Source organism: Ovis canadensis, chromosome 17 (genome assembly GCF_042477335.2).
Source record: "Ovis canadensis isolate MfBH-ARS-UI-01 breed Bighorn chromosome 17, ARS-UI_OviCan_v2, whole genome shotgun sequence".
Taxonomy (NCBI): Eukaryota; Metazoa; Chordata; class Mammalia; order Artiodactyla; family Bovidae; genus Ovis; species Ovis canadensis.
Genome location: NC_091261.1, coordinates 18,117,323 through 18,137,573, shown reverse-complemented (window position 1 = coordinate 18,137,573; position 20,251 = coordinate 18,117,323). Strand labels below are relative to the sequence as shown.

The following is a 20,251-nucleotide window of genomic DNA, read 5'->3' as shown; positions in this document are numbered from 1 at the left end:
GGTGAATTCCAGAAGTGAAGCGTTTGAAGTCGAGTGGCAGTGCTGAGGAGTGGAGTTAGCTTCAGACGTGGTGTTCGAGATAACCACGCTTACCTGGTAGAGATGGTTTGTAAGTGGCTTGAACTCGAGAGGGCTGGACTGCAGGTGTCTTCAGCGTCCAGGTGGTCGTTGAAGCCATTTGCAGGGGTGGATGCCGCTGCTCACAGGGTCTGAGGAGGATGGGGTGGATGGAGGGTGGGAAGGGAATTCTGACAAACAGACCAAGGAGGAGCACCAAAGAAGTGAGGTAAGCCGGAAGAAATTAGATCGTGGAGGCTGAGGAAGAAAAGGATTTGCAGGAGACAACTCGTGACTGGTGTCCAGCGCCCTCAGAAGACATCAAGTGACATTACAATATGTGCTTTTCTTGTGGCAGGAGAGACATGCTTGGCGTTAGGGCATGTCAGCCAGGGGGCCGCAGGAAGCAGAGGTGATGCCGCAGGGGCTTTGAGCAAAATGTGGGTGAGGAAGCGGGGAAAGCAGATGAGGACTGTCCAGCTGGGCACTGCGTGTGTTGGTGGCTCAGTGATGCCCAGCTCTTTGCGACCCCATGGACTGTAGCCCGCCAGGCTCGTCTGTCCATGGGACTCTCCAGGCCAGAATACTGGAGTGGGTTGCCATGCCCTTCTCCAGGAGATCTTTCCAACCCAGGAATCGAACCCAGGTGTCCTGCCTTGCAGGCAGATTCTTTACCGTCTGAGCCACCAGGGAGTGAATGGAACCCAACGCGCATCAGGTAGAGGGGGACGGGGAATGAAGAGGGGAGGATTTGTGTGTGGTAAGGCCGGAGACACTTGTGTATAATCCTGTGTGAACAAAGAAGAATGTGCCTGACTGGAAACCTCAGCATGAGAGGCAGGAAGGATCCAAATGTGGGCAAAGGGGCGTGACGTTGAATGGGAGGAGAGCGCCCTTGTCACCGAGATGGGAGAGGAGGCGAGAGAATTGGTGCAGACTGAAGCGTGTCTGTAAGAGATGGAGGTGTTCAGAGAGGAAGAGTTTGGGACGTTCTTAGCTTCTTGCCTCTTAAAGAGGAGGCAGTTCATTTGGTTCAGTAAGGATGAAAGTCAACGGTTAACAGGTACCCGGGTTACATTACACAGCTGGTGACAGTCGGTCTGTCAGCCTGCTTGGCCTGAAGTTATAGGGAGCATCTCTGAACAGATGTCAGTGGTAAGAAGCTGCAGCCATGCCTCTGGAGAGAGGCAGAAGTCGGAAGTCTTTCTGTTCTGCACTCTGCTTGAAAACAGTTAGGATGGTGTGTAAACCACCTCCTGCTTCTATCCATCCTACACGGAAAACAAAGCCTTTAAAAAAAAAGGTTCATTGAGGTATAGTCGACTAACAATATTAGTTTCAGGCATATAGCTCAGTGATTGAATGCTTTTACAGATTACACACCATGCAATATTATCGTAAAATGTTGGTTTTATTCCTTGTGTATCTCACAGTCTTGTGACTTACTTTCTAGCTGGTCGTTTGTAATTGTTAATCCTCTTCACCTATTTTGCCACTTTTGCAGCTCCTCTCCCCTCTGATGACCACCAGTTTGTTCTCTGTATACAAATCCTCTTCTATATAGTATTCTTGTGATCATAATTTACAACATGATTTCCCACCAGTGTGTTATGGTCAAAGAACTGTCGTTAGAGACAGACTGTAAATATGTCTGAGCGTGTGTACGTATCTCAGCCCTCTTCAGCTGAAGACCACCAAGAGCACACCCAGAGTTGAGCAAGTTGAGTTTCCCACTCATGGCAGCAGGCAGGAGTGGGCCCCACAGGACGCCTCAGGGCCACGCAGGAGAAGGTGTGACAGCTGCCGCAGAAGTTGGGCTTTGGGTGGATAATTTCAGGGAGGTTCTAAGGCAGCAGGGACTCCTCCTGGATTGGGTGTTGTCAGAAGAAGGGCGATTCTGTGACTCAGTGTCTTACTAAATGTTATACTGAGGGCAGACGACTGAGGGAAAAGCTAGACTGGTGAAGAAGTGACCGTCACTGAGTGACCTTGTTTGTGTCACTCTGTCACCCCGGGTGGCCTCATTTGATACAGATATTCTGTGAAGTGATACCCGCAGAGGAACACAGGTTGGACCATCTCAGACCAGACCCTGAGATCTAGCTGTGACTCAGATCAATTCTGACCGTCCTCAGGGACGGCTTCAGTTTTGATACATCCATGTATGATACTTAGGTACATACATAACACATTTATAACTTTCATTTTAAATGAGATGTTTATTCCTTGTTTTGGTGAGTGTGTAATGTGTCTTGGTAAAAGTTTAAAAGATTCTCTGACAAGTTAGGGGAACAAGGTCTTGAGGAAAGACGCGCCGGTTTGTAGCTGCCGTTTCTTCCGCCTTCAGTCTCTGCATCTTTCGCAGAGCTTCCAGCAGCGCTGTGCTGGGACAGAGCGTCCAGAGGCTTGCATCCTCTGTGGTCCATAGGAGCCACTATGAGGAGGGTCCAGGGAAGAATATACCACTTTCAGTGGAAAGCAAGTGGCGATTTCTAGCTATGATGACTTGGTTCTTTGGGTTTGGATTTGCTGTACCTTTCTTAATAGTGAGACATCAACCACTTAAAAAATAATCAATGAGACAGATAGGAAGAGGAGCATATTAAGAGGTGGAATCTCTTAAAAGGATCAAACCCTTGAACTCAGCATCCTAGATATGTTTGTAAATAAACTTATGGCATAAATCCTTAACGCCTCTTCTCTGGAATATGAAAGTGAAACTAAAGTCGTTCAGTCGTGTCCAACTGTTTGCAACCCTGTGGACTGCAGCCCGCCAGGCTCCTCTGTCCATGGGATTCTCCAGGCAAGAGTACTGAAGTGGGTTGCCATTTCCTTCTCCAGGGAATCTTCCCAACCTAGGGATTGAACCTGTGTCTGCCGCATTGTGGGCAGACTCTTTACTGTCTGAGCCACCAGGGATGATAATTGAGCATGTGCTTATTACATTTAATTTGGGTAATATTGCATTATTACTTTCTTAATTAAATCTGTGATTTAAAAGAAAAAAAGATTCTCTCACAATGTAGCATTTTATCCATATACCAAGGTTCACTACTTGAGGATATACTTTGTCAGCTGTGTCCTTAGCATAAAATGCACTGCCGTTTGGAAAACTTGTTTTCTCTCTGGAGAATGTGTAGGAAACAGAAGACTCTTTCACTGACCCAGAGGGGAAGTAGGTGCTGATGAGGGCAGAGAGGAGGGATATTTTTAGGAATATTTAGAAGGTTAATTCGACACTGTACAGCAGTGATGCTCCAGTAAACTCCTTTTCTTGGTATTCATTTATTTTGGTTGTGAAGAGTCTTGGTTGCTGTGCACAGGCTTTCTCTGGTTGCGAGGAGCAGGGGCTACCCTCTATCTGTGACGCACGGCTTCTCATTGTGGTGGCTCCCCTGTTGCAGAGCACGGGCTCTAAGGCAGCGGGCTCAGCGGTTGCAGCCCTTGGGCTCCAGAGCGCTGGCTCAGTAGCTTTGGTGCACGGACTTAGTTGCCGTGAGGCATATGGGATCTTCCTGGACTAGGGATTGAACCAGTGTCCCTTGCATTGCAGGGCAGATTCTTAACCACTGGAGCACAGGGAAGTCCAAAATGTTTTTTTAAGAGAGAAACATTTAGAAGATAAAGCAGATGGAATTTGATACCAGAATATAGTTTGTAGGGAAAACCGTAAGGGTGAGGGATGATGCCTAGGTCTCTGGCTGAGGAGTTGAATAGGAAGTGATGTTCCTCACCAGGATGGGGAAAAAGGGAGCAGTGACACATTGGCAGGGGGGCAACAGATTTTAAACACAAGCATAAATCTGGTTGTTGGAAGACGGATTGCTTCTACTCAATCTTGTAGTTGCCTGGTGTCTAACAAAGAATAAGGTTTTATTGTTTAATAGCAGGAACTATCACTGCCTTAGGGACCAAAGTGTGTAAGTGCTTTTGTCCACATATTCTCTCCCTGTAGGCAGATCTGTATAAATGACAGAATTGTAGTTAGGAGATTGTTTGATGGAGGGGAACCAGGAGAGGCTAGTTGAGGCATCTCAGTGGCTACTTTGTCAAGGTGTGACATCTTTATATAGGGATTTCTCTGTCCAGAATACAGAAACTCAGGGCTGACCTCAAAATCACGCCTTGAAACTTTGTGCTGAAATGTTGAGTGCCAAGGATACTGAGGTGGGTTTGCTGTCATGGGGGCACCTGTCGTGTGAGCAGGCACTCCAGTGGATGGTGAGGAGGAGGTCTGGGCTAAACAGAAGGGTGCTCTATGAACGGTTGTGTCTGCCATGGGTGCAGAACAGGATGAAGCTCTGTTCAGCAGGCATTAGTCAGGCCAGGTTCAGAACTTTACATGTTTATTAGAGAACTGATCCACAAGCTTCTAATAGAAACATTATGAAGAAAGGAAGAGAGAGGAAGGAAGTAAAAATTAATCAGTAACCACACTCACAATTGAGAGACGGGCTTTCTTTACCTGTTTTCATTCTGGCATTCTGAACTCGTGTAAAGAGGCAAAAGGAAAATGTAAAAGGCAGCTTTCCTGGTTGACATATCAGCTTTGCAGGGGCTAGTTTGGTCAGGGTAATCTGACATATTAGCGCTTGTTTTGCCATTATCATTTCTCTTTATGTTCGGAAAGACTCTCCCCTAGCTGATTTCTCTGGCCTTAAAAAAGAACAATCCCTTTTTCTTGCTGAGATTCCTTCTTTTATCTTCCAACTTAATGTTTTGGATCAAACATGCAATTAAACTTTATCATAGGTAAAAATAGTAAGTTTTTCAGTGTGAGAATGGTTTTCTCTATAAAATTAAAGCAGAATTGTAATGATTTATCTTAGCTCATGAATACATGTATGTGATATATAGTTCCATTTTTCTAAATTTACACTTACTCTTGAATTACATGCTGTTTTCCCACATTGTGAAAAATTATAAACCTACAGAGATGGAAAATCTCTAAATGGTGGTGGTTGGGCTAGATTTCAGAGTAATGGTGAAGAAGTAGCATTGAAGCCTGAGGCTGGTTCCCTAACTTTTTGTGGGCAGTGGCCCAGTTGGACCTTTAAACAGAAGACGCTGCTCCTCTTTTCAGATACTTTTGTGTCTCATCTGTTCCTGAATTGTTCACATACCTTTGGGAATCTTTGTGATCTCCATTAATTAAGACTTTAAAACATTCTGATAATAGTTAAAAATAATATTTGCATTAATAGGTTTTTCTCAAGAATTCCCCTCTACTTGTTTTGGTTATTTTGTTTTTAGCATTTAAGGCTCATATCATCTATTTAAAATGAGGCCATTATATTACATATGTGAAAAAAAGTGAATTCTTTTTGAGTTAGAAGATACTTTAGAGAAAATATTAGCATGTAATCCTTTTATCTTTTATACCAGAAAGTTGAGACTAAAAGAATTAGGTGTCTTCTGAGTTTCCTGAGAGAAAAATTGTGATTTTTTTTTCAATATATAATTTTGGAACTTAAAATTAATGAGCATTTGGATCGGTTTAACCAATTGAAAAATAATACAGTTGTTATGTTTTACTTAGTAAAAATTAAGCCGAAGCCTACATGAATAATGAACACATCATTTTAACTAATAATCCTTCCTCATTTAGACATTGCAAAGTGTATCTATTTAAACTAATTATTTTAAATTCATTCTGCCATTAAGAAAAAAAATCTTGTGGTATATTTCTTTGAGCTGACAAAACTCTAGCTTCATTTTTGTAGTTTCATTAATTAAGTAAATGATCATATAACTGAATATAATTTAGTCAGCTCTGTGAATTCTGTAGAAATTTTTCTTTGAGGGCTAAAATACGTAATTGGAAAGAGGAGGAAAACAGTTTTACTTGTTTATGTGAATATATTATCTTGTGCTGTAGTTATTTCTTCCAGAATGAGACATTAAAAATTAGTTAATGGACTTTTGTAAGCAAGGAGTAACTTAGAATTCGCCTGATGCAACAACTTCCCTTTATAGACAATGATGCTGAGAAGCAAAATGTAGGAAATTCCCTGGTGGTCCAGTGGTTGGGACTCTGCACTTTCACTGCTGAGGGGTGGGTTTGATCCCTGATCAGGGAACTGAGGTCTCACAAGCCACTTTATGCGGGGTGACATGTGACCAGAAAGAAACTCAGATCCTTAGTTTCTTTTCCTGTGTGTTTCACTCATGCATACATTATGAATAGCATCACACAAGATGCTGTCAAAAAGAAAGGGCTATGGGGAGAATGCTGAACCTGTTAAGCTGAAAAGTCACTCAATGGGCTTACAGCATTTGTGCTTCATAGAAAATGCTTCTACAGTGGGAATAATTACATTGATAAACCTGATTTTTTTTTTTCTTTTTAGGTGAGAGTTACGTGTGTGCGTCAAATGAGCCATTTCGTAAAGTGGACTACACCAAAAACGTTAATCCGAACTGGTCTGTGAACATCAAGGGTGGGACCGCCCGCTCGGCTCCTCCCTCCTCAGTGAAGAGCGAAGTAAAGGAAAGCAAAGATTTCATCAAGCCCAAATTAGTGACTGTGATTCGAAGTGGAGTGAAGCCTAGAAAAGCTGTGCGGATCCTCCTGAATAAGAAGACTGCTCACTCCTTCGAACAGGTCTTAACAGATATCACCGACGCCATTAAGCTGGACTCAGGAGTGGTGAAGAGGCTCTGCACGCTGGACGGAAAGCAGGTAGGACGTTTCTAGCCCCACATGCCCTAGCTTGCCTTTAAAGCCCTCTGTACCACGGGAGTTACCTAGTTAACAGTGTGAATGTCAGAGTTGACTAGAAATGATTCTCCTAGTTGTGCTTGTGAGGAGCGTGTGCATCTTGGTCTTTATCATGAAAAATGTAAGCAAGCGGCTTCCTTGTCTCTTTACCCAAGTATCTCTAAAGAGATGTAGAGAAATCCATCATAAACTTTTTGAAGTATAGTGTTACTGTTGTTTAGCAAAGTGATTCAGTTATACATATGTATGTGTACACTTTCTTTTTCATTTTATTTTGTTTTTCACATTCTTTTTTAAACATTCTTTTCTGTTATGGTTTAATCATAGGCTATTGAATATAGGTCTGTGTGCTATGCAGTAGGGCCTTTTTGTTTATCCATTCTGTATATAAAAGCTTCCATCCACTAGCCTCAACCTCCCACTCTGTGCCTCCCCCAGCCCCCTCCCCTTGGCAAGCACCAGTCTCTTCTCTCCGAGAAGGCGATGGCAGCCCACTCCACTACTCTTGCCTGGAAAATCCCATGGAGGAGCCTGCTAGGCTGCGGTCCATGGGGGTCGCTAAGAGTCGGACACGACTGAGCGACTTCACTTTGACTTTTCACTTTCATGCATTGGAGAAGGAAATGGCAACCCACTCCAGTGTTCTTGCCTGGAGAATCCCAGGGATGGGGGAGCCTGGTGGGCTGCCGTCTATGGGGTCGCACAGAGTCGGACACGACTGAAGCGACTCAGCAGCAGCAGCAGCAGTCTGTTCTCTGTGTCCATGATTCTGTTTCTGTTTCATAGGTGTTCATTTGTGTCATATTTTGGATTCCAAAAAGAAGTGATATCATCTGGTATTTGGCTTTATTTTTCTGACTTCACTTTAGTACGATAATCTCTAGTTGCATCCACGTTGCTGCAAATGGCATTGCTCCCTTCTTTCTGGGGCTCCGTAATCCTCCGCTGGGTGTACGTGGCGCACCTCTATCCCTTCCTCTGTTGGTGGACCTTTAGCGTGCTTCCGTGTCTTGGCTGCTGTGAGCCTGGGGGTGTGTGCACCTTTGGAATCACAGTTTTCTCAGAGTACATGCCCAGGAGTGGGATTGCTGGATCATATGATAATTCTGTTTGTAGTTTTCTGAGGAACATCCATACTGTTTTCCATGGTAGCTGTGCCAACCTTGAGGGAAATGTGAACTTCTGAGGGGAGAGTGTAAGTTGAAAAGGCTGCTACATGAAAATGAAATATTCTCTATTTAAGAATGAAAACATCTGTTGACCAGTAGAGTCATTATGAGTTTGGGTAAATCACAGAAGTGAAAATAAAAGATATTTAATGCTTTTAGGAAACTCTTTCCTGCCTACTTATGTATAATCTAGAAAATGCGTTTCAAAAATGTACTTTCATAGGAATGTCCATGTGAGTTTCATAGGGAACAGTGGAGGTAATTAAGCAGCATTTCTGAAAAATCTACACAAATTATACAGGAATATGCAGGCCAAATTATAGTAACAATATACCAGGGAACCTAATATGCTAAGAAAAAGTTGAGTAGATAGCAAGAATGCACAAATAGCAGCTATGCAAATATTGAGTCTCACTGCCATCAGGTTATCATTGCTAAAAGGAAACATGAGACTTCCAAAGTGTATTTTTTCCTAATTTCAGTAGTTGTTTAGATTTACATTGTATTAAACATTGTAGTTTCCAGCATTCAATTTGTTACTTTATTCCATTTTATTTCTTTCCTCGAACATACTTAATTTATTTTGAAGTGTTTGGCTTGTGTAGTGCTGAGGATGCATAATAAACACTGGAGCAGTGTCTTCTGTAAAAACACAATTAGTTTCTAATTTTCTAAGACCAGATCTAGTTACTGGGTTGTTATCTTAAAAACAAAATTTTATACAGTAGATTCTAAAAGTTCTAGTACATGATAGTGAGTTTACAATGACTTTATTGATTAAAATTAATAGTGAGAAGGCATAACATTTCATAGAAGCCTGTCCCAAAATAGATTCACAATATGAATGGAAATAGACACTTTACATTTTAAGTTACTAGCACAGCACAACACAAAACACCTTAAGATTCATCTTGCAAGTAAGTGAAAAAAAAATTAGACCACAGGGCAGAAAGGAGATTTGGTAAATCAAATAGCTGGTTGTTGGTGGATGCATAGAAGACTAGAAGTGGGAAGACAGATGTTTAAGATGCCTGACAAGAGGAAAAATGAAAATCAAAGGTGCAGCAAATTAGAAAACATAAATAGAGTATAAACTGGAATTCAGTAAAGACTTTAAAAGCAGAAACAGATTTGGAAATCTCCAAATGAATGTTGTTCAGGGAAAATGTAAATAAACTATAGAAGTTGAACACCTAATTGAAATAGAAATCCCTGAAATTTTAGTATTCAGAAAATTATCTTTGAAAAAACTCCAGGTAGAAATATTTATATTTAAAAATGTTAAGTAAAGCACAAGCAATGCAAATCACCAACATATTAAAGACTATTGTTATGAGTAGACTTAGACAGAAATTAAGGATGGCTTACTATTAAGAAACCCTTTCATACATGAGATCTAGAGGAAAAGGCAGAGTACACACGCTCCCAAACACTGCCACAAAGGCATTGACAAAATACAAATCTATATTCTGTTAAAGATCTAGTAGTAAAATGGGGGATGAGTTCTTCAATACACTAAGAAAAGAAAAATTCTTACCTGAAACAAAAGCCCATGTCAGTTCAGTTCAGTTGCTCAGTCGTGTCCGACTCTTTGCGACCCCATGAACCACAGCACGCCAGGCCGCCCTGTCCATCACCAGCTCCTGGAGTTTACACAAACTCCTGTCCATTGAGTCGGTGATGCCATCCAACCATCTCACCCTCTGTTGTCCCCTTCTCCTCCAGCCTTCAATCTTTCCCAACATCAGGGTCTTTTCAAATGAGTCAGCTCATCACACCAGGTGGCCAAAGTATTGGAGTTTCAGCTTCAACATCAGTCCTTCCAATGAACACCCACAACTGATTTCCTTTGGGACGGACTGGTTGGATCTCCTTTCAGTCCAAGGGATTATCAAGAGTCTTCTCCAACACCACAGTTCAAAAGCATCAATTCTTCTGTGCTCAGCTTTCTTTAGAGTCCAACTCTCACATCCATACATGACTACTGGAAAAACCAGAGCCTTGATGAACCTTTGTTAACAAAGTAATGTCTCTGCTTTTGAATATGCTGTCTAGGTTGGTCATAACTTTCCTTCCAAGGAGTAAGCGTCTTTTAATTTCATGCCTGCAATCAGTCACCATCTGCAGTGATTTTGGAGCCCCCCAAAATAAAGTCAGCCAGTGTTTCTGCTGTTTCCCCATCTATTTGCCATGAAGTGATGGGACCAGATGCCATGATCTTTGTTTTCTGAATGTTGAGCTTTAAGCCAACTTTCATTCTCCTCTTTCACTTTCATCAAGAGGCTCTTTAGTTCTTCACTTTCTGCCATAAGGGTGGTGTCATCTGCATATCTGAGATTATTGATATTTCTCCTGGGAATCTTGATTCCATCTTGTGCTTCTTCCAGTCCAGCATTTCTCATGATGTACTCTGCATAGAAGTTAAATAAGCAGGGTGACAACATACAGCCTTGACATATTCCTTTTCCTATTTGGAATCAGTCTGTTGTTCCATGTCCAGTTCTAACTGTTGCTTCCTGACCTGCATACAGATTTCTCAAGAGGAAGATCAGGTGGTCTGGTATTCCCATCTCTTTCAGAATTTTCCACAGTTTATTTTGATCCACACAGTCAAAGGCTTTGGCATAGTCAATAAAGCAGAAGTAGATGTTTTTCTGAAACTATCTTGGTTCAGTGATCCAACGGATGTTGGCAATTTGATCTCTGGTTCCTCTGCCTTTTATAAAACCAGCTTGACTATCTGAAAGTTCACGGTTCATGTATTGTTAAAGCCTGGCTTGGAGAATTTTGAGCACTACTTTACTAGCATGTGAGACAAGTGCAATTGTGCGGTAGTTTGAGCATTCTTTGGCATTTCCTTTCTTAAGGATTGGAATGAAAACTGACCTTTTCCAGTCCTGTGGCCACTGCTGAGTTTTCAAAATTTGCTGGCATATTGAGTTCAGTACTTTCATAGCATCATCTTTTAGGATTTGAAATAGCTCAGCTGCAGATGGTGACTGCAGCTATGAAATCAAAAGGCGCTTACTCCTTGGAAGAAAAGTTATGACCAGCCCAGATAGCATATTAAAAAGCTCTGAGACATTACTTTGCCAACAAAGGTCCATCTAGTCAAGGCTATGGTCTTTCCAGTAGTCATGCATGGATGTGAGAGTTGGACCATAAAGAAAGCTGAGCACAGAAGAATTGATGCTTTTGAACTGTGGTGTTGGAGAAGACTCTTGACCGTCCCTTGTACTTCAAGGAGATCCAACCAGTCCATCTTAAAGGAGACCAGTCCTGGGTGTTCATTGGAAGGACTGATGCTGAGGCTGAAACTCCAATACTTTGGCCACCGGATGTGAAGAGCTGACTCATTTGAAAAGACCCTGATGCTGGGAAAGATTGAGAGCAAGAAGAAAAGGGGACAGCGGAGGATGAGATGGTTGGATGGCATCACCAACTCAATGGACATGAGTTTGAGTAAACTCTGGGCGTTGGTGATGCAGAGGGAAGCCTGACATGCTGCAGTCCATGGAGTCGCAAATAGCTGGACACGACTGAACGACTGAACTGAAACTATGGTGGAGGTAGTGAAGATAATGGTGGCCTCCCTCAAAAGATCCCATGCATGCACTGCTACAGTCCGTGCCCCCAACCCTGCAGCAGGCCACCACCGATCCATGCCTTCACCGGAGGCTCCCAGACACTCACAGGCAAGTCTCCTGTGGGGTCACTGCTCCTTTCTCCTGAGTCCTGGTGCACAAGGTCCTGTTGTGCCCACCAAGCGTGTATTTCCCAGTCCTCTGTAAGTTCTGGCAGTTCTGGTGGGGTTAATGGCGACCTCCTCCCAGAGGACTTATGCCACACCCACACCCAGAGCCCCTGTCCCTGCGCCAGACCACTGCCGACCCGCCCCTCCGCAGGAGATGCTCACAGTTCTGTCTCAGTCTCTGTGGGGTCCCTGGGTCCAGGTACACACAAGGTTTGTCTGAGCCCTCTGAGCATCTCTGGTGGGAATGGGGTTTGATTCTGAACACGAATTCGCCCCTCCCACCGTCCCGCTGGGGCTTTTCCTTTGCCCTTGGATGTGGGGTATCTCCTCACAGCTGCTCCAGTGCCTACCGTCTTACTGAGGTTTCTCTGACCTTGGACTTGGGGTATCTCCACACAGCTGGTCCGGTGAAGCACAGCAGCCTCTCCAGACCTTCAACATGGGGTATCTCAAAAGCCCATGTATTGGAAAACAAATGAGTTTCAGAAAGTGTTTCTATGACACTCAGGTACCTGGTAAGGATGCCTGATAGCACCTGGTACTATCACGTTGATTTTTTTTTGTTGTTTCGTCACTCAGTCATGTCTGACTCCATGTAACTCCATGGACTGGAGCATGCCAGGCTTCCCTGTCCATCTCCTGGAGCTTGCTCAAACTCATGTCCATTGAGTTGGTGATGCCATCCAACCATCTCATCCTCTGTCATCCCCTTCTCATCCTGCCTTCAATCTTTCCCAGCATCAGTGTCTTTTCTGAGTCAGTTCTTCACATCAGGTGGCCGAAGTATGGAGCTTCAGCATCAGTCCTTCCAAAGACTATTCAGGATTGATTTCCTTTAGGATTGACTGGTTTGACCTTCTTGCAATCCAAGGGACTCTCAAGAGTCTTATCCAGCACTACAGTTTAAAAGCATGAGTTCTTTGGCGCTCAGCCTTCTTTATAGTTTAACTCTCATCAACTCTCCTGATTTTTTGTACTGATTAAATGCAGTTTCCTTAAGAATGTAAATAAGATTGTTTTGGAGTGAGGAGAGCAATACCTGACAAAGTGGTTTTAAAAGTTAATCTGAAAAAATAAGCAGGAAAATTTTGGAAATAATGATTCATTGGCTGTCATGCTGCCAGATATCAAATCCACATCCTCATAACCATACCAAAAATAAGCTCCAGGTGTCTTAAACATATAGATGTCAAAATGAGGCAAAAGAACGAAAGGATGATATGTAGGTGGTTGGAATGGGAAAGGATTTTCTAAGTATGAAAGCAGTGGAAAAATTAATTATGAAGGGAAGGTTGATTGGTTAAGCATACCAATTTTAAGTTTCTAGATCTCAAGCAAAGATTATGTCCATTTATGTTGAGTCATAGTAGTTTAATATGAAAAAACCAACATTACAATGGAAAAGTAGATAAAGGGCTAAACAGACAATTTGAGAAGATAGGATTATAAACTGTAAGCATAAAAAAGTTCAGTGTCACTAACAAGAATGTAAATTAAGGCAATGAGATATTATTATTACTATTTAAAGTTGATAGTTTTTTTTTTTAAAAAGAAAATGTTATTGTTTAATGTGCGGTGAATTGGCATTTCCAAAGAGTGGAAGTGTACTCCATCTCATCTTTATGGAAAGCAATTTTTTTGTATAACTTCAAAATATTTTTCCTGTTTGAACGAGTAAATTAACTTATAGGAATTTATCCTAAATAACTGAAGATACAAACATAATTGTGCATAAAAATTTTCTAGCAATCAGATCAAAAGATTGGGAATAATTTAAAATCTCTAAAGTAAAAAGCAGTTAAATGGTATTACCATAAGATTTATGTGTAGTAGGTATTGAAAATTGTGGTGGAGGAATATTTAAAGATAAAAGAAAATGTTAAGTGGAAAAAGCAAAGGAAAAACACTGTAGTATGTTTTCAGTTTTGTGTTAAGTAAGAAAAGTAGAAGAATAATTTTTTTTAATGAATTCAGAAGGCAACAAATTATAGTTAACATCAGAAATCCAGCATTTGCTGTTTTGATTTCCACTACTTCTTTCTCGTGTCTGCTTAGAAGCAGAAACTCAAGCACTGAGAAAGAAAATAAGACTGATTTCAATCAGATCATAGAAATTAAAACATTGAGTTAATCATTGAAATTTTGGCATGTGGTTATAGAATGTTACATGTATCATTTTTGTCACTGTTCATGTCTTAAAAAGATTAAAACATTATTTCCCATGTGCAAAGAAAAGAGATTTTTAAACTTTGAAATAAAATGTTGATTTGGAAAAATTATAGATTTCATTTTTGATAGACACAGCTTTGGCATATTATATTTTCAGATTGCCAGGTACCCTTAAAAACTGTAATTTTCTGGGCATGGATTCAACATTTGTACTGTAGGTGGATTTACTATTTAAAACATCAAGTTTGTCTTTTTGTTGGTTTATAAGTGTGAAGAGATTAAATCTTGCTTTGAAATAGCCTGAGATTTGTCTTGTGCTTAAGATTAATGCAAATCTTTAAGTGGTCAGTGTTCATTTTAATTTTTTTTTCCCATAAAATGAATTTTTCAAAACTATCTGCTCTCTAAAAACTCTCAAGAAAAGAACAGCTTTGCTTAGTTGATGAGAAAGGAACTAAAATGTGTTCATGAATTGTCTCTGCACAAAATTTTAGACTATCTGCGTTGACTTTAATGTTCTTTTTCCTGGTTACTTCCTACTCACGTTCTGTTCTCGCTTTAATTAGTCTGGTCTTTGACACAAGGATGGAGGTTAAACAGTTTGTAGGCAATTAATCAGTTCATCATGAACAGTCTAGTGATCCCATTCTGACACCTGTGCTAGAGTTTTGAAGGGCCCTGGTTATCTTTTCTGGCTTGAAAGCTTTTCTTGATTGAAGAGGTACCTGTGTGCCATGTGCCTGAAGCATTTATGTTGTGAAAACCACATCTGTGAAGCCTTTCCTCTCCTCTAAACCGGTGATCCCATCTTCCTAGTAGTAGTATCTCCATTTACAAGGTCTGACTTGGTTAGTCTGATGTATTTTATGTCTCTTTGCAAAATCACTTAAGATAAAATCACATTTCAGGATTTTGTCCATGAGAATTCTTGGGTTTTCTTTAGCATTAAGCTGTAGTGCTCAGCTGGGTACACTTTTGCCTTTAGAGGACTTTGCAATGTCTGTGAGTCGTGCTTTGGTGATCTTGACTGGCATTTAATGGGTAGGTGCCAGAGGAAACGGCTGACCCTCCTGCAATGCACAGGACGGCCACAGAATAATTCTTTGGGGTCCAAAATGTCAATAATGCTGAGTTTCAGAAATCTTGGTGTAAAGTAAGTGAAATGCCTCAAAGGGAAATGATACTTAGTAAAATATCAGCTTTGTTATCATTTAGGTCACATGCTCCAAGTTCGGTTTATTGCAGACCTCATAGATATTCTAATAACCTTTCTGTCCACTTTTTATCTAACTGACTCAGGTGGGTTTGAATGTCACGGTCTGTAGTCTTTATTCTCCTGGATTTCAGACTGTTGGTCTTCATTGTGCAAGGCTGACATACTGTTGGGTAGTGTAGTTTCACACGGAATTAAATAAAGATGTCCCAAGTCATTTTACCTTACTTTAAAGAGAAGCCTAAGACATCAGGATTTAATTTTGTAAAATCTCAAGTATTTAATACTTAAAAGTGATGTTATATTTATCAATTTTTAAAAAATATACAACCTAGGTGTTTGTAGATTGGGATGACTAGAAAAAAACATTTGTGTAAATAGAAATCATTATTATTCCCCTAAGTAGTTTTTTTTTAACTTGAAATTAATTTAGATTAAATGCTTGACTTTTGTTTTTGTTCTTAAAAACAAAATCTTCTTGAATTTTTAAATTGTTTAGGAAGAGAAGGTTTACTTTTTAAATTTTGTGAAAATCGAAGTGCCTTTCTTAGAATAAACTGCAGCAGGGGAGAGTTCTCTTTTAAAAATGTCTTTATTCTGTTAAGGGACTGAAAGGTCCAAATAATAGCTTTTGTCCACATGTGTAAAAAATTCTAGCTTTTAGCTTTCACAGAAACAGCAGAGTTTTAATGTAAAAGAAACATATTTAGTGGAACTTTGCAACAGGTTGATTCTTGTCATGGGCAGAGGCAAAACAGACTCAGAAATTGCTTGCAGTTGACGCTTTGGGGGTAAAATGCTTCCAGACTTTGGGACCAGTGCCAGCCTCAGGATGCCTGTGTACCATGGGGCCTCCGTGGGGAACAATGGCTACCCCTTGGAGGGCATCCATCTTATCAGCTATCTTAGTTTATGAAGGTTTCCATCCTCACCTTTTAAAAAGTTTTTTTCATGGGTACCATACTATGAATAATACTTCTTTTGTGTCTTTTTCCAGCATCACATTTTTCTAGTGGAGATTCATTTCTTTGTAATGACCCAACCATATTTATTTAAAGCAAAAAATCTCTAAAATTGCTGCAGAAAAATCAAATGGTTGAATATAAATGTTTTCTATAATTCATCTAATCCTGATAGTCTTCTCCTTTGGGGTCAATGAGAACAGTTCGGTTTTAATTCTCACATTGCTCCCAGTTCCCGCATTTCCTTTTATAGATACTAAAAGTCCAGACAACAGTGTTTTGTCCTCCTAGATAAATTCACACCTCTGAAGTATGAATAGGTAATCTATCTCAAGTCATGGAAAATTTATTCCAATCAGGAATCAATAGACTGTGAGTAACTAGGGGGTTTTTTCAGTACAGCTGGGGTCCAGGTATAGAGAGGGAGAGAATGTTCATTTGTTTTTTGATCCTTAATCTAAGCAGAAATATCTCTTACTTTAAGAAGGAGGGGAAAGCTTAATCTTTGTTTTTTATGTAACAAATCCCGTTTTTCAAAGAGTGAGCTGAAAGGTCGGAAGAAAGATGGAACATTTAGATATCACTCTTCAAAGTTTGTGTTTTGCTATTCTGATATCCATGGTATAGGCAATTTCCCCTGACCTTAGATAATAGTTTTTCCCTTTTAGGGGAAACGGTAGGAAAACACTGAAATTCGGTTAGTAATGACTGCAATTGCAAACTAGGAGAGGAGATACTTAAAAACAATTTTAGTTCTCAGTGAATTATGCAATGTAAAGTGTAGGTGAAATAAAAATGACATCACTGAAAAATCTTGTTTCCTTATTTATGCCTTTGATGTCCAAGTTAGAGTAGTGCATAGAACATAAGGATTGTGTGAAGTTAGTTTCACTTTTGTTATAAATGTATTTTCAGTGATTATACTAATTATTAAAATGTATAATTTGTCACATATGTATTGTGCAGTGCTTAGAGTAATAGCTTAATTAGCTCATAGATATAGCTAGCTGCTTACGATGTCAGGCATTAACGTTATCCTTTGCATTAGTCTTCTCCACTAGTCCTCACAGCAGCCTTGAGAGTTGGGTATTGCAGTTTTTACTTGGCACTGAGCAAGCTGAAGTAGAGAAATCAAGTAACTTGCTCAGAATAATGTGCTGGGGTTCATACCCAGAGAGGATGGTCCTGGATTCCATACTTTTCACAGCTACACTGTACGCTCTCTGTGGTCAGGCTTTGGGAAAGGCTTCAGTGATATTATTAATAATAATGAGGGACAGGACAAATAACTAATAAGTTAAGCACCTTGTGTCAAACAAATTTTTTTAGGTTTTAGCATGATGCAACTTTACCTGGGGTTTCTCTAAAATCTGTGTAATATTAGGTGGTGTGGTTAAATTGTATTTTGAGTCAGTCAGTCATTTCACTTGCTCAGTCATGTCCGACTCTTTGCCACCCCGTGGTCTGTAGCACGCCAGGCCTCCCTGTCCATCACTAACTCCTGGAGCTTGCTCAAACTCATATCCATTGAATTGGTGATGCCATCCTATCATCTCATCCTCTGTGGTCCCCTTCTCTTGCCTTCAGTCTTTCCCAGCATCAGGGTCTTTTCCAGTGAGTCAGTTCTTCACATCAAGTGGCCAAAGTATTGGAGTTTCAGCTTTAGCATCAGTCTTGCCAATGAATATTCAGGACTGGTTTCCTTTAGGATGGACTGGTTGGATCTCCTTGCAGTCCAAGGGACTCTCAAGAGTCTTCTCCAACACCACAGTTTAAAATCATCTATTCTTTGGCGCTCTGCTTTCTTTATGGTCCAACTTTCACATCCATACATGACTGCTGGAAAAACCATAGCTTTGACTAGATGAACCTTTGCTGGAAAAGTAATGTCTCTGCTTTTTAATATTCTGTCTAGGTTGGTCATAGCTTTTCTTTCAAGGAGCAAGCATATTTTTAATTTCATGGCTGCAGTCATCATCTGCAGTGATTTTGGAGCTGAAGAAAATAGAGCCTGTCACTATTTCCATTGTTATATTTTGAGTAGGATCTGAAAAGTGAAAAAAAATAGGTGAAGGAGTGATTATATGCTTGACAAAAAGATGCCTCAGTGTTATTTTATAGATTAAAAAAAAAATAAATGTGACTGCAGAAATTACAGAGAAGGCTAAATGTACAATCTTTCCACTTTAGCACTTTGTTTTCATAATCAAGTGTTTCTATCATTATTTTCATTTACACACGTTTCATTTAAGAGAAAACTATTCAGGTAAAATCAGTATATTTTTACTGGAAAATGCAAAAGATTCAGGGAAATGCAAAGAATGAAAGGTTTTTTCCATGTCTGCCCTGCCTCCCCAGTCTCACTCTACTTCTTAAAAGGAACCATCTAATAACAGTTCTGTTAATGCGATTTATTTTTATTTTTACTTTTCATGGTACAGAAAGGCTTTAGTATAAGTTTACATGTAGTATATTGCATCTAGTGGTTAGGAACACAGTGATAATTTTCAGACATAAAAGCGATAATGGCAAATATTTATTGAGTACTTACTGTACTACACTTACATGTTATCTCACTTAATCCTCACAAAAATCATTGAGGTGGATGCTATTTTATTACTTTTCTGTCCCTGTAAAGCAGAGACATTACTTTGCCGACAAAGGTCCGCATAATCAAAGTATGGTTTTTTCAGTAGTCATGTATGGATGTGAGAGTTGGACCATAAAGAAAGCTGAGCACTGAAGAATCGATGCTTTTGAACTGTGGTGTTGGAGAAGACTGTTGAGAGTTCCTTGGACTGCAAGGAGATCCAATCAGTCCATCCTAAAGGAAATCAGTCCTGAGTACACATTAAACTGATGCTGAAGCTGAAACTCCAGTACTTTGGCCCTCTGATGCGAAGAACTGAGTCACTGGAAAAGACCCTGATGCTGGGAAAGATTGAAGGCAGGAGGAGAAGGGGACGATAGAGGATGAGAAGATAGGATGGCATCACCAACTCGATGGACATGAGTTTGAGCAAGCTCTGGGAGTTGGTGATGGACAGGGAAGTCTGGCATTTTGCAGTCCACGGTGTTGCAGAGAGTTGGGCATGACTGAGTAGCAAAGCTAAACTGAATGGATGAGAACTGTCTCAAAGAGGTGATATATCTTAACCAGGGTTGCAAAGCTCATTTACATGCGTATGTACGCACAGTGTTTTCATAACATGGATTTTACATGTAATCATGTATCCTGCTTTTCTCATTTGTTAATCATACTCTTCCATGTCATATAATTGGCATATTGCATACTTAATGACTGAACCTAGTGGTCAGTTGTCCCAGTAGACTGTCATTTCTCTAACTTATTGTTGGACATTTGGGTTTCCAGCTTCTCTCTTTTTTTTTAATCCTGTGATCCTGTTGCTACATACAGATTTTAACATTACTAGATCAGTTCATCAATTAGATCAATTCCTTTCTTTAGGATGCATTGCTAGAGGCATATTCCAAGAAGAGATTTTTAGGTATTTGGGGATACCAGAGATACAGTCAAAGCCGTTGACACAAAGTTGTCTAGTTGGCAACACTCCTGGTTTGTGCCCCAGTGTCTCTGAAGCTTGGAGACACTTAAGAGTGGATTAGATAGGACAGCTAGGCGAAGTGGTCATACTTGATTTCTTGCATGGAAAAATGCACTTTATGCAAAATACCTGTTGTGTAAATTGAAGCCCATATGCATTCCTCTTCCCACCTTTGCTGCTTGCTGTTCTAGAGAGTAGTTTATAAGGAGAAAAACCAGTTGACCTGTGTTTATCGGTTGTGTATTCAAGGCGAGTGCCAACCAACCAGTGTTGAAGATGTTAAGCTTATTAGTAGGGAGAAACTATTTTTTTAAGCAAGTAGCCCACATTATGGTACTCTGTCACCTTAATCTTGAACTAAAAACCTATCATTTCATTCAGTTATTATTATTTTTTTAATAACTTTTGCCTAGATGCCAAAAGTCCCATGAATATATTTCTGGTATTTAGTGAAGTCAGGTAACTTTTAGCTGTAAGATACTTTGACTCAGAATTGAGTCAAGGATATTACTTGGAATAGTTACTTTGTAAAGTTTATTGCTTTTAGTCATAGCTAACTCTTGGATTTGTTTTGTTGTTTTTGTATGCTATCATGAGTGTCTACTGATGACAATTTCTACCAATATATATAGTATATAAT

The 20,251-nt window shown here is 40.3% G+C and overlaps 1 protein-coding gene across 11 annotated transcripts in view; it reads left to right on the top strand.

The window, feature by feature from the left end:
• Positions 1-20,251, top strand: part of DCLK2 (doublecortin like kinase 2) — a 190,274-nt gene that overhangs the window by 18,590 nt on the left and 151,433 nt on the right. For all 11 annotated transcript variants that reach the window (XR_011249771.1, XR_011249773.1, XR_011249772.1 and 8 more), the window contains exon 2: positions 6,408-6,739. Coding sequence is in view for 7 of the 11 variants with exons in the window: in XM_069556731.1 (XP_069412832.1) it covers positions 6,408-6,739 (332 nt within the window). In the remaining 4 variants the exon portion in view is untranslated. The remainder of the gene's footprint in view (positions 1-6,407; positions 6,740-20,251) is intronic.